General features: G+C 30.4%; 1 protein-coding gene across 1 annotated transcript in view; it reads left to right on the forward strand.

Moving 5' to 3' along the window:
* The window catches only part of LOC125071320 (dopamine receptor 2-like), a 154,495-nt gene extending 141,110 nt beyond the window's left edge, over positions 1–13,385 (forward strand). Inside the window, exons 3-4 of the mRNA XM_047681516.1 lie at positions 11,693–11,777; positions 13,037–13,385. Of these exons, the coding sequence (XP_047537472.1) occupies positions 11,693–11,777; positions 13,037–13,096 (145 nt within the window). The 3' untranslated portion in view covers positions 13,097–13,385. The remainder of the gene's footprint in view (positions 1–11,692; positions 11,778–13,036) is intronic.
* Positions 13,386–15,859: the final 2,474 nt, after the last annotated feature.

Genomic DNA, 15,859 nt, shown 5'->3' on the forward strand with positions numbered 1-15,859 from the left:
ATTATCAACCCAAAGATTCATAATATCGCATTAAACAGAACACTATCGAAAAATGTGTTGAGAACATTGTATGCATAAGCAATATCGGGGATTGAACAAGGAATTGAATTTTATGTATTTTGAGTTCGTGAGTCATGATAATGCGGTTATATGCTTATCTCATGTGATAAGTCTATACAAACTGACATACGGTACATGTATTTTTATAGAATCCACTAAAGGTGACTTTATATCCGACTCGATCGTTGAAATATCTTTTGATTTTGGAACTCGTTCATATTTATACCTATATAGATGTATTGTGTAAGACAAGATCGCGAAAATGAGTAAAATGTGAAAATGTAATTTGCGACTTTGACAATTATTATTAAATGTATACGATACACAAATCAAAATGACGTAAGATCGTAAGTTGGTTATCAACTTTCCCAGAGTGAGATACGAAGTGAATTCTTATAGTATCGTACTGACGGTGACTATGTCTTATTTTTTTTTTTTATAATCGTCATTTTTCTAAGGGACGTAAAACAGGATAAAATAAATATTTTATACTAATCAACGTCTTGAAATTAAATCTATAACAAAAGTCATTAGTGCAATTTTTAAACCAATAATAATATGAAGCCTAGATGATGCAGAGGATTTTTTGCTCAGCAATGTCTTCACCAATAATGTTACAAGAAAAAACACTTTGTTTTAACGACATCTTCTTGATAGTTAATGAAATATTCCTAAGATCGTTATTAATCCATATCCATCCAGAAATTCAGCATTACTACGAGGAAGCAGTTAATCATAGTGTATACTTATATGATATATATATTACGTGGTTTAAGTTACTAACATATTGTGTAATTTATGATCAATAACACCCCTCCAAGGAAGACGACTGACAAGCTATAATTAACCACAAAGGGTAATTAAAGTCGTGGACGTGAAATTTAGCTTAGATTGTGATGCTGCCTTGTATTACAAGGCAGCATCACAATCTAAGCACGTAGACAGAATAAAAATAAAATTAAAAATATTAGAAGGATAGAATAAACCGCCACTAAACTGATTTAATACTGTAACTATGTTTACGAAACAAATAGTTTAATTGAATCAGCTCCCTACAGTAAACAATGTATTTAATTCAATACAGAAACTATTAAATCCATCTATTCTGCTATTAAATAGTCAAATACACAACTATATTGTTACTCTTCCGTCGTGTGAAGTCGGTCACCGGAACTGACAAGTTGCAGTGTTACATTAGGTTTATATTGTGAAGTTAAGTTCCTGTGAAATAGTGTTGCAAGCAACAACAATTTATGTCACGTAGGACTGTTTAATTAAAATCGTATATAAATATCTTATTAATTAAAATCAATGTAAATGAAATAGCTTTAATATGTTTTGCTTTGACAATAATTTACTTGAATTATTAAAAATAGAATATCCAAATTATCAAACAAAATACACTTTTAGTGATTAAAAAAACAGATATAAATAAAATGGAAGATTATTATTACTTTTTTTTTTAGGTAATCACACAATGGCATAAAAATATACAATATTACATACATCAGCTAAGTTTCCACTGATACTGTGATATTATATGGCGGTATTAGACTCTGGATTGTAGCAGGTACAAATAATAGATTAGTTTCTGTAAAGATAACATATTTATGCTGAACAAAGCTTACTGCTGGAATTCGTCTGCCAAAAATTGTTTTAAATTATACAGTCTATTTAAAAAAATATAACATACTTTTTTTTTCGACATAAATCCATAAGGTCTCTCTGTAAAAGACAATTAGAGTATGGACAAATGCCATTAGGAGTATATCATAATATCCCGCCTAAATTAAAATAACCAATAATAGTCGATGAGTCTTAGATGGAGGTTAATCGGTGGGGTTTTATAAGTAGCACAGAAATATTTTTGCTACTATAATATTTATTCAGCTCAACTATATTAACACTGACTGTCATATTACCTCAAGCCCATCGTGGTTCATGATGAGGTACAAAGCAATTTGAAATAACTATAACAACATCTTAGAAACAGAAATGCGTTAAATAAAACTATTCGATTCATGTTTATAAACCGGGATCCTATCTAATTTGGTATACTCATCAAAATATTAATATTTTTTTATTAATGAAATATAATATTTCTTTTAAATAAAATTAAATTTTAATACCTTTTATTTAATCATTAGAGAAGGTAATTTTATCTTTGATATTATTTGACCATACCATGCAAATGTACGAAAATGTTGTACTTCGAATTTTTCAAGTATCAATAAAAATTTACATGGACCAAATGTTTCTCATTTCACATTTATAGTTTTCATATAACTATTAATTAATTAAGCACAATAATTATGCGTGAAATAATAAATTTAGTTCATATGATTGTTTTTTAATACTATTGGTGTATTTGATTTTTATTAGTGCGTTCTTTATTACGGATAATATTGAGTATGATATTCGTTAGCAGATGAATGAGTCATTGAGTAAAAATGTACGACACTAATGAATGTACGACACGAATGAAACAAGTTTTAATTGTAAACTTGATCCCGACATATGTACGTGACAAATGAACGAAACCAAAATGAGAATTTACATATATTATAATTGTTCTAATATTTTAATTCGGAATGTAATGATTTAGATTCGATGGTTTACAATGCATTATGATTGTACGGAATTGAAATAACAAATTGGAAATATACAATTAAACCAGTATCGTTTTGTTTTATGGATTTATATGGATGAAATGGTTTGGTAGGATTGGCGGCATAGTGTTACCTGTTTGAAAAAGTATCTGCTGTACAACAGGATACCTTTACGTTTTTTTATTGGCTCGCTGTTGGATTGGTAATAGTTGTTTCGATTCAAAAATCGTTGACTCTACATTCTTCAACTACGATTAATTTCATAGCCTGTGAGATACTTAAGTTTTAAAATCAGAAAAGTATTGAAACTTATATTATAATATACTGGGAATATATAATTTGACAAGACAACGAATTTTATATGGGAAATTTTACGATGATCGGTGTAACAGTTCAGACGTGCATACGTAACAAACAAACTCACTTTCACGTTTATATTGCTAATATATTAATGACAATGATTATTTTCAAGAGTGATTTTCGAATTCGACTACTATTTAATAATATCAAAAGATAATCACTCAAATACTTATGTAATTATTAATTCAATATTCAAATCACGTAATATCTACGAAATTATCAAACAAGGTCCCTCTTACACGCGACGCCAATCACGGCTGTTTTTAAATCGTAAAAAACTACAACATTACTCATTCATTTTGATATAATCGGTTTATTATCATAGTATAAAATGTTATGCTTTATATTGTATGAACTTTTTAATATAAATATAGTGTTTTTTAATTCCAAAAATAAATTATTTTAAACAGTCAACTTTAATATTTCAGTTATGATACACGAAAACACTGTAAATATAATCGAATAAATATGAATATATATAATACTTTAGTTATAAACATCGGTTTGTGTTTAGGTAATATATTTACAGTAACTAGAGGTCACTCGTTGTACGAAATTACGTCCTTTTTGGTCATAAAATTATATTATGACATGTTGATTTGATAGATACGAAAAATGAGGCTCAGCTGGACGACAAAAATGTCAATAAAGAGTCATTGATTTTAAACATTGACCCGTAACGTAGCCGCCACGCACACCAACATGTGAGTTCGCTTCGTTTCTTTTAGCATTTTCTGGTACGAGACACTATCAGGATATATAAATAATCTAAGACCATAATATTAAAACAAATATCACGGAATAATAGAGTTGGTAGCTTTATTTTAGCTACATATTAATAACTAACGGTGCCAGCGATTTCGTGCGCGTTTGAATTTAAGTTATTTGGACATTGCATCGTGACTTTATTTTTTATATAATTCTGTTATAAAAATAGCCTAAGTTACTCCTTATTACATCAGCTGTCTGCCAGTGAAAGTTCCGTCAAAATCGGTCCAGCCGTAACAAGCAGACAGAAAAAAAAGATATTTTGGTATATGTACCGTGTATATATTCATTAATAGGGAGAGGAGGGCTTAGCCCACCAGTGGTAAAAATACAGACTGTTAATGTAAAAAAAATACATTCATATGCATTTAATAAAAAGCTGTTATTTTAATATTACGAACAGACACTTCAATTTTATTATATGTATATAGAAGACAGACAATAAGCCTACCTTCCACGTAACTGACGATCAAATAAACAATTTGCCGCTTTTTTTCCTCACGCCAAAGTCCCGATAAAGTGGTTGAAACAAATTGCTTTTGTTTTTCACTCTTCCATTATCCTATTGACTGCGTCCTTTCTTAGTGACTAGCTAGTAAGTCCGTATCCCGAGGTCCCAGGATTAAACCTCGGAACGGACCAGTAAAAGAAGTATTCGTTTTTTTAGCAACCTGGAATCACAAAGTTGACAGTGTTACTCGTCCCTCGAAAAGTATATAAAGCCGACATTGAACCCGAAATGTTTCTAGTCGTATTCAACCTCATCGGATTATAGTTTGCGTACATATTTGTGGACTATAATATATTTTCACGCATGAGTATGGCACCTGTGCCTGAAATAATTTAAGACTACCATCATCACCCTACTATGTTGTTTATATAAATGACATTTTTAAGACAAATTAAAAAACTAAACAGTTTATTAAGTTTCACAGGTAATACAGGAACTCCATTAATAATTCAAATTGAATCGGTATTTTATTATTATTTTTATAAAATCAATTAAGCAGCTTAGTCTAAGTCTTTATTTCCAATCTCATTCCCAGACTTTGTATACGTCCAATCGTCTTACTCGTTCTCTGGAGTAAATTAGTTCTTGATTAGAATGACTAGTTGAATTTATTTTAATTGTTAATCCTTTTTAGTGGATTTTAAAAAGAAGGAGATTATCCTTTGCCCGTATATTTTTATAAATGTATGTATATTTACTTCGTGGTATCCTCCCGGGTAGGTACTCATTAGGTATTCTACCGCAAAACAAAAATAATAATTAGTATTGTTGTATTTTGAGTTGAGTGAGCATAATTACTGTTTTATTTACCCACACTTAGGTGGGTAGGCCTTGTTCTTACAGTTAGGTATAGTTCTGATGTAATTGCAGTAATTATATATGTATAAAATGCTAATAATTTCTTACTAAGAATGATGATAATACACAGAAGGATAATGATGGTGAAGAAATTTGCATTTTATAGGATTACCGCAATTACTTTATAACTATACCTTAATATAATTACAATTACGATTTGGCCAAAACTTTACTAGCAAAATACGTTCACACAAATACATGTGAAATAAATACGAATACATAATACATAATACGGATAACAATGCCCCTAAGCTCAGTTTTATGTGCTTACAGAATTTGTAATAGAGGTAACAAACAAAAATATAACACATCGACACTAGTCCAATAATTCATGTTTATTATCAAGTATTGCTTCGCAGAACGTTGTTTTTGGTGAAGGTTTTTAGAGCAAAATATATAGAATTGGTTAAAAAATACTTAAGTTTGATTTAGCATTACAAAATAAAAGCTAAACTTTATACGTACCTATTTATTTTTTATTACAAATTACTATTAAACTTGCTACGTTTGTTTGTTTAGGGCAAATCTTGCGAGCTCAATTAGTTCCACTTTATCTTATCTACGGACTTGAAACTTTACATGTTGGTTCAGTTGCGATGACAATGCATTTTCATGTTAAGCTTGACTTGATTCTGCACCCAGGATTGGCTCCAGATGAAGAAACGTTAAACACGAATTTAGTATATGATAAAATATTTTTTTTAAAATAGGTTTTTACTTTTAAATTATTGAATTTAACGTAATAAGACATGAAATTTTAAAACTAGAAAGTCAAAAGTATGTGTCATAAAAACTACTTGAAAAAAGTTAACGCACTAATAAATTTATATGTCGATCATTGTAACGGATCTCGGATTGTTAACGTCTCTGTGACGTTAACTCATTGATGCAAAGTCGTCACTTATCATAAAACATTTGAAAAAATATGTATATACTTCACACATCCCTTAGGCATGCGACATAGCTTCACTTTAAAAGATAAATAAATTAAAAACCTATTTAACACTAAATGTCGACTATGGGTCTTAATTGCGCTAACTAAAATCTTCAAAGTTGAATCCCGTGGGGTTACATCCACGGAAGCGTCTAGAGTTAATTGAAGGAATTAATTAAATTCTAGACGAACTTCAGGCTTGGTCTAGAAAAGGTTCTCGAGACAAAATTAATGAATCCTAGATTAGGTTGCCAGATGTCTGGATAATCTAGGGTATCTACGATTCCCTTTCGAAGATTCTACCTCAGTATAATGATATACAAGATTTAATAGTTTAATTTAATGCTGGTAACATTCTTACCCTTATTCCTTATGGTCATGATTTAGACAGTAGTTATTTTTATGTTTTTATACCTAAAGCCTTAATTTAAATAATACTTAAATGATTATTTAAAATACCTAAAGAGTAATTATATGATAAAATATTGAATACAAAATGAAACGAGCATAGGAGTCTTCTTCGATTTTCTGGATAAATAGTAAAACAGATTATAGCTATGTAATATAACGTAAAAGAGTAAGTAGTTTTTTTAGCGATTCATCTCGGCAGGATCTAACTAAACCGGTAATGACTTTACATTTGATTTAATCCCATAACGTGTCAATAAAGAAGCGCTTGTAAGAGCCCACTTGAATAAAAATATTTAGATTTGAATTTTACCTAAAAAAAAAACAAATAATACTTTGATAAATAATTACTAAATTTTAACGTCTTTATTTTTGGGTAAGTATATCTACACGAAGGTATTGATGTTTCTCATTTGCCTAAATAATTTTATTCTATAAAAACCCTACCGCTCTTGATGATTCATAAAAAAATACTAAACTTATATAAAACTTTGTAAATATAAATCAGGAGTGGTTGAATTTATTTCGATGTAAAAATAAAAGATGGTTTACAAAACAAATAGCTAATTACAATGGCTAACTGGGATCTTGGTTGAAAAACATTGATTTCAATTGGATTATTGAATAATAATATATTTGAATGTTGTTTACACCTTTAAAGACGTATCACTGTGTATTTTACCCAAGTCAAATATTAATTTTAAGTGCTTAGTGATAAGTTGATGGTGTAACTTTTCCAATAAATAAATAAATTTCTTTTTGCATGAAAATTGCCTTCATCGTTAATTCGTAATTTGTTCACTATTGCTTTATACTGTATATTTTATATAACATAACATATATATTTTCAAACGAGACTACCATACTGCGCAAATTATATTAGAATGAAAAAGTGTGTGCGCTAAAGTGCACTTTAAATCGTGTTTACTCTCAAAATCCAAAGGACAAAGATTTCAGACGAAGAGCAACTGCTTTTCAAGGCACAAAGGGAAATGTAAACACTGCACACTTCCGAACCTGCTGTTAAGCTGCTTCTGACAATTTCTTTACAAAAAAATCCAATATTTTTTTATCGGTGCTATCGGTGTATTGAATTCAAGATCATATCACTCGTAACCTCATTACATCAATACACTAAAATATATGCTTTTATCAACTGAAAAAAATAACAAATTTGTCCATTAAATTAATGATTCGACTTAACTATTTTCCCCTTTGTATAAATGTTAACAATATCGAAAGTATATAATTACAACACAAACACACATTACAATACTTTATTGTGCTATTTATTTCCATTAAAATAAATAAACTATTCCATGCGATTTAATAAATATCTATACAAACCAATTCTTTACTAAAGTATTTTAGAGAAAACAAAGCGCGTAAATCATTGTATATATTGTATGCGTATATGATCTCCATTAAAATTTTTGGGATGGAAAAATGTATAAACGAACGACAAAGGATAATTTATATAGGCATTTCTTATATTATTGGTCGTCTTTTCTAATATAAACGGGACGAGCAGCTGATACCTAAATTAGTTTTTTAGCCCAGTCCAGAGCGTTATTGGTCTCTGAATTGAATGAGCTGGGTTCCTCGGAGCTGAGTATTACGATCCTCATTTTACGTAATATGTACATAATATATACATAATATATTTATGTTTTCGCATTTTGTCTAGTATATAGACTATCGTAGAGATATTTACATGACAACACAAGTTGATTAAAAGCGAGGTGCAGACTGCTAGCATCCTGTTGTTTCAGGCAGCCTCTAAACCAATTACCGAACTGTGCAGAAATTTATGGTAATACACGGTTTTGTTTTGAGTTCTGTAGTATTCGCTTTATAATTGCATTATATATTATATTTTAATAATTTATTCTGTTAAACCAAAATTGTCCTGATAAAGACACAAAACTTTTCAAAAGTAACATAGTACACAATGCATGCTATCCCTTGAAAATATTTCCTCCGTGACACCCAAAAAGAAAAATAATAATACAGACAGATAAATAATAGAAACGTACAATACTTATAACGATAAATTAGTTAAGTATTTTTTTTATTTTTGTTTATATGTAATTCTTATCGTACTCGGAGATAAGTATTCTATATTTCGAATGAGAATTACCACATTTCTATCCAACCAACAATGAGTTTTACAGTAGCTGTGGTATTTTTTTATTTTTATTCTATTACTAGCGACCCGCCCCGGCTTCGCACGGGTGCAATGCTGCCACTAAATATACTACAGAATATACAACGTTTACAGTAATTCAGTCGTTAGCAATACAAACCGCTATGTCCCTGCGTTTTAAATCTGTAATATCTTCGAAAATACTAATTTAAATTACATGCTGTAAAGAGCCATATTGATCTATATTAAATGCACATTGAATTTAAGGACAAGAATGAATGCTGTATTGCTTAAAATCGCTTAGAAAATAAGCCATTATTTCTCGCAAATGTAAAGGAAAAAAAAGTGGTTGTTGTCGGCTATCCCTAAGAGATAGACATATACCATTGGGGACTTTTTTGAAGATCTTTTTAAGGTGTACAAAACTGTAGTCTATTATTTTGATCTATCTAGTAAGGTTGATCCAGCATTTGCAAAAGCGCAAAGATATGTTTATTTACATCACTTTGGAAACCTCCAAAATAATCAGTGTTTCTCTCCTATATTGTGCACTTATTATACATATAAACCTTTCTCTTGAATCAAACTATCTATTAAAAAAAACTGCATCAAAATCCGTTGTGTAATTTTAAAGATCTAACCATACATAGGGACAGACAGCGGTAAGCGACTTTGTTTTACACTATGTAATTGTTAACACCTAATTTAAAATGAGATTGTACATCAATTACCTATAACAAATGATTTTTGGACAGAACACGGATGTTTTTCCTGCTACAGTAAACTTTTAGGGCCACAAAATTAAGGTTTAATCGAATTTCCCCCACAGACATTGAAAGGAGGGAAAATTACAATGCTAATGGAGTCTTTGCCTCTCGACCCGGCCAACATTTTACACTTGATAATAATTTTAAACGAAATTCCAAAGTTTTTTTCACAAAGTCGGAAAATTCCTGCAAAGGTTGTATTTGTTAACATTACATAGACTCACAAATAGCCTACTGTGATTTGAATATATTAATATAATATGTAAATAAGATGTAAATAGTAAGTTTCGAGTGTAATTCATTCTTGGTGGTAGATCTTTGTGTAAGGCCGCCACCATACTAAGTAAGCTATCTAGCTATCTAGCTTCCTTATTATGGTTCCAGCTTAAAGGGTGAGTGGGCCAGTGTAATTACAGGTACAAGGGATATAACATTCTAGTTTCCAAGGTTAGGTTAGGTTAGGTTAGAAAAATTGGTAAGAAAACGTTAACATTTCATAAAGCGCTATGGGTAGTAGTGACCCCTACTATCAGGTGTTCCATTTGCCAATCCGTCTAAAAATGCCATAAAAAAAAAGAAAGGACATATAGAGATGTAAACTTATTTTTAAAGCACAAACAGCTTTTTACCGTTTATAATAATGGAGTTCTTTTGTACCAGAAAAATATTACGAGACATTTTATTAATAACTAATTTCCACCCGCAACTTCGCCCGAGTGTCAGGAGAGAGGGTTACGGCTATGAGGTACCTTATAAGCTTTACGTATCTCCAACGAAACCTATGAGAAGTTATGACGTGACAGAGAAACTCGCTTTCGCATTTATATATTTTTTAAATTAACATTATTTTTAAAAATATCTATAAAATACCCAAAGTAATCCCAATATTACACTACCGAATAAAAACGGATAGGAAGTGTTAACGAAATCGAATTTTAAAGTACCATGGTATAGTGATATTAGAATTCTCAAAATTGAACATAAACTGTCAATATCGTCGGCGCCATATTGCTCAAACATATTCAAATTTTCGGACGATGCTGTAACATGCTCCAATCTAACTATACTGTAGACTATGTAACTTCAAACTTCCAATTGCTCTGTATATTACTTGCATGCAGTACCCACAATGAATACTAACATCTCAGATTATAAAACAAAAGACGTATGGATCGCACGCAACATTAAACTGAAGCTACAAAAGTATGCGTTAATAATTCTTTATTAAAGTGACAATTATTAATTATTGACGTATTAACAAATTATTTATCCATATTCACTTTTGAATTTGTATTATTGTATTGTATCGTTTACTATAGTAATAACTTTATTATCACTGTATAGTATAAAATAAAGTCGCTACCCGCTGTCGTTCTGTCCTTTAGATCTTTAAAATTACGCAACAGATTTTGATGAGATTTTTTTAAAATAGGTAGAGTGATTCAAGGGGAAGGTTTATATGTATAATACATGCATATTATTATAGAGAAACATTGATTCGGTTTTTAATGTCGTAAAAAAACGTATTTTTTGCGCTTACTATGCAAAAGTACTACAGTATTGTACGTTTTAAGAAAGTCTACTATAAACTCCGCGGTATCTATTAGGGTTAAATAACCATTCTTTATCCTTTACTTTTTATGAGAAATAATGGTTTATTTACGAAGCGTTTTTAAGCAATATAGGATTAATGCTGTAAGCCATATCCGATAATTACCTTAAATACATTGTGCACTTAATATAGATCAACATGGCCCTGAACTGACTGAAAAATCTAAGAACGTTGCATTTAAAGACTTTCTGTAGTATATTTAGTATCATCATTGCACCTGTGCGAAGTCAGGACGGGTCGCTAGTAAGTTAATCAATGTATGAAATTATGTCATACAAAATCCCAACCTTAAGTCATGATAATCTATTATATAATAAAATTATATAATTAGAAGGCACATTGTTTGTAGAACCTGGCAGACGTTATACTTTGTACTTATACCTATTTGTATATGTTAAATGTGATGGCGATCAGTTTAACTGTATAGAAATTAATTTTAACGCCATCTAGCGGCGAGTTACAACAATGTGAATAATATGAAACGTTTTCATAGAAAAATACTTGTGCTGACTTTCATGGTGAATGTTCAAACGGTTTCAAAGTCTATTATCTAACTGATATATTATCAGCATATTTTTTTATATCAGATCTATTTAAATTGTTTATTAAGAAATAAAAGCTTGTTACATTGTAATTTAATTTGTGTTTTATTGTTGCAGGGCATTTCTTAGAATACTCTGTGTCTGCTGCCCCAGAAAATTGCGAAGAAAATATCAACCACAACTTCGCTTCAAACAGTCTCAGGTATTATCAAACAAATTGTACAAGTAAATAGTTTATATTGTATTTAGAACATTTTAACGTACAAAGGATTACAGTGCGTTAATTTAAAGGGCTCTGTACATACATTTTAGGTATACATACCACACATATCATTCTATAAAAAGAAAATTGCATTAACACATAAATCTTCGTCCTCTTGTTAAAAAAAATCATACTTAAAACGTTAAACATCGTCTTAGTGTACAACTTGCACTCACACATATGTACAACAAATTAAGTATATACTACTTTAAATTATAAAAAAAAAAATCACTGATAAATATATTTATATCGAATGTATTTGTTATAGTTCTGCCTTTAGAACGAATGATTTTTGATTACGAAACACGTAATCAGAATGATATTTACGAATAAAATACGAATAATTATATTTAACTTTGGTTTATAAATGATTTTCCTTTCAGTGGCGTACGACTCGCCGTTATTACTCCACCGGCGAACTTCAAGCTATTCGACAAAACTCCTGCGAACAAACTTATATTTAGCGGCTCAATTTAATTCTTGCCCTCATTATCTGTCTCACTCCAAGTGCCTTCTCTGAAAATATCTTCGTAACAGTTTTATACCTCCTTTAAATAATCATGATAGGCTTAGGGTTGTGTGACATGCTTGCAAGATTTGATATCTTCAATCAGTTTTAAAGCTAGAGGTACGTTCGATTATCTAACAAACTGTTGCACTTGACCACTTCGCCTTATTCGGCATGTTATACGCGCTGTATTTATGTTCCACGTCCAATATTCTATTGTTACCAATGTGATCATCGCTTTCCTAAAAACCACCAATTTACCTAATATTTTCAAATGATTCTGTCCCAAAATGCATGTATTTGTTGGAATTTCTTGAAAATCCTTTTTCTTATTCTATCCGTGATTTTCTAAATCGTTGCAACATTTATTTCCACTTTAAAACACCTGTACGTTTACACGTTTCGTCTCTTGCATGAAATAATCTAAGTAACAAAACGTTTCTCTGCTTGCAAAAACTTTATAACCCAATTTTCGTGTTATTTGCACTCGCCGCACCATCGTGTACGTCTTTTATGTCGAAACTTTTTACTTATGCCCTGAATTATTTCTGTGTATATTGTGTCGTTTGTGTTGATTATCTATTATTTTACGCTGGATACATATCATGACCAGCTGTATGTGTACTTTGTTTTTTATTTATTTACGGTTGAATAAATAATTTTGGTGTGTATTTTGTTGTATAAATTACAGTACCCGGTGACAACTATGATGTATTCGTCGGTGACGCAACACGAGATGTGTCGCTTGTGACATCAGGCGCGCGCGGGGACGTGTCGGCCGCCGCGCGCGCGTTGCTCTTGATGTCGCGACCGCCGTGCTCTGCGTACGAGCAGAAGGGACGGCGACACACATTCAAACGACTACCCTATGAGGACTATAGAACAGACGAATACGTTTGACGAACCGATCAAATGTCTCGAACGTCATCTTTGCCCCGACACATCCTATTGCCCGGACTCTGAGTCTGTTAGTGAAATTAGCTTAGACAGTGAATCCAGAAATCCATCGATAAAACGAAATATAAGTAAGAAGCGTGTAACCTACCAAACCAAAGCTGACGTGATCTCTACTTAGATTTAGTTTAGAATAGTACGTGTCTAGTCATGACTTTCACATTGTGAAAACAAAAATTCAATCAGGAGCTGTGATTTACTAGCTGTGTAAATATTAGTATAAATTAAAATAAATCCACGCATTTATGCTTCATGTGGTTTTGATATTGTAAATAAAAATAATAAGGGAATAAAAACGCTTCATATTATTGTAAATATAGATTCGTTTCAATCCAATACTCCTAGGTATTATAAGTGTTTATAAAATATTGAATATATACAGAAACAGATTTATCGTTCGTTCGTGTAAATGATTCATTTTGATTAAAGACGAGAAACTAAAAACAATATCGCATAAAGTTTTATATAAATAATTCAAGCACTTACCCTGGAGAAGCATGGTGGAACGAGTGAGATGGCTTTACCTATCAATGTTGTTTAAGCAGTGATAAGTTTAACAATGCTGTGTCTTCCTCTTTCAAATGCCAAAGTACTGTTGACTGAAAGAGACAAATTATTTAATTAAACAGCGTTTATAAGTAAGGTTATAAATAGATATATTTAAGATCGTGAATCTTTCGATTCCGGATTACGTGATACTTCCAATCACACAAGCATAAAACACAAAGAGATTACTTTTATTATTTTACTTTATTCTCATATTCGAATCATAATTTTTAAATTAATTGTAAGTAATCTAACTATTCAATTGTATCATTATCAATATTAGAAGTCGATATCTCATTAGACTTAATTAAATATATGGTCATCCTCTAAAAATAAACGCTTGTGAGAAAAACACGTAATTGGTTTGATTATAAAAACTTGTTTTCTTCCCTACGTATCAAATAAATAGTTTTTATATCATTCTAAATGTATTAGATTATAAATGGACTATTTATAGTTACTGATATAGTTTACCAAAATAACAGGTAACTCCATGTAGATCAATAATAAATTATTTCATACGTCCGAACTATTTATAAATAAAAATTAAATAAATAATAAATATTGGACAATATCAAATACATTACTCTGATCCCAATGTAAGTAGCTAAAGCACTTGAGTTATGGAATTGAATTGAATATAAATCATGAACGCGTGGAATGGTGGCAAGAATGCTAACAGCTTTTCTCCGTTGAATTGCAATTCCGATCCTCTGGGCAAAAAATGAAACCAACCCTCCTGTCACCAGTGGAGGCAATAAGGAAAGGTGATACTTACAATGAAAGTTTTTGTACTACTACTCCAAGGTCCGAATGTTTAAATTAATACTATAAATAACAAATAAGACTTTTATTTATTACGTTTCATATTATTATTAAACTAATAATCATGAAATTTTACATACACATTTTTAGGGCTTTCTCTGTAGCCCTGAAAATATGTATGTATGTAATTGGGTATCTAACACCTGGCACTCACTCAAAAACTCACTTTGTATCGACCTCGTGAAATGTTAATAACGGTGTCACAACGCGAGTGAGTGATTCGGTTTTAGTACATAATTAACCGATTTAGCTGAAGTTAGTTTCAAGTAAATGTCGTTATTGTTTTTGTTTATGTTTATTTACAAAGGAAAGGATATTTTTGAAAAAAAAAAAATTCGAATTATAACTGATTCGTAAGCCAGTAGGCATACGAATCCGTTATAAAGAAACCGTCGTTCTCGTTATTCAAAAAAATCGTTGAATTCATAAATAAGTATCAGATCGGTAAAAAATAATATTATAAAATAAATAATAATAATTTATTCTGAATCTAAATTGATCACTACTACAAAGACAAACTTGGTGAGGAGTTCTACTAAATTACAGAAAGAAAGAGATATAGGGAGTTTTAATATTCATAATAATCAATAATTACCTTTGGCTACATGGAGTTACATTTGGAAAAAGGTAAATCTATTCAATTCGCAACACACATTCCAATAGCAAAGATATAAGAGCATAATCAACACCAGTGTGCCTGACTACTGTTTTAACTCGAGTCAATAAAGAAAATATATATAAAAATCGGCTGTATTCATCTAACTGGTAAACAACGGATAGAAAAATATGACAAATTAATGTAACTGAATTTATTCATACCAATGCAAGCACATAGTAATCTCTATAAAAATGATATTTGTATTTAAAAAAAAAATACGTTACTTATGTAGTAATTAATTATTTACTACATAAGTAACGTATTTTTTTTTTATTATTTTAAATGTATATAATTTGAAAAGAGTTTAATTAAAAAAATATATATCGTTATGTTTTTGCTGTCTCTACTGACATGGACTGTACTTTCCGATATTTAAAAATATTTTCTTTACTGGACCGCATTATATTATTGTATATAATATTTTTATGCAACGTTGTAATACATATAATATATAAATACATACTTCTGTGTGTTAAACTGTTCGTCTCGAGTATTTCTTACTAGTAATGATATTGTGTATATGAAATGTAA

The sequence above is a fragment of the Vanessa atalanta genome, chromosome 19 (assembly GCF_905147765.1).
Source record: "Vanessa atalanta chromosome 19, ilVanAtal1.2, whole genome shotgun sequence".
Taxonomy (NCBI): domain Eukaryota; kingdom Metazoa; phylum Arthropoda; class Insecta; order Lepidoptera; family Nymphalidae; genus Vanessa; species Vanessa atalanta.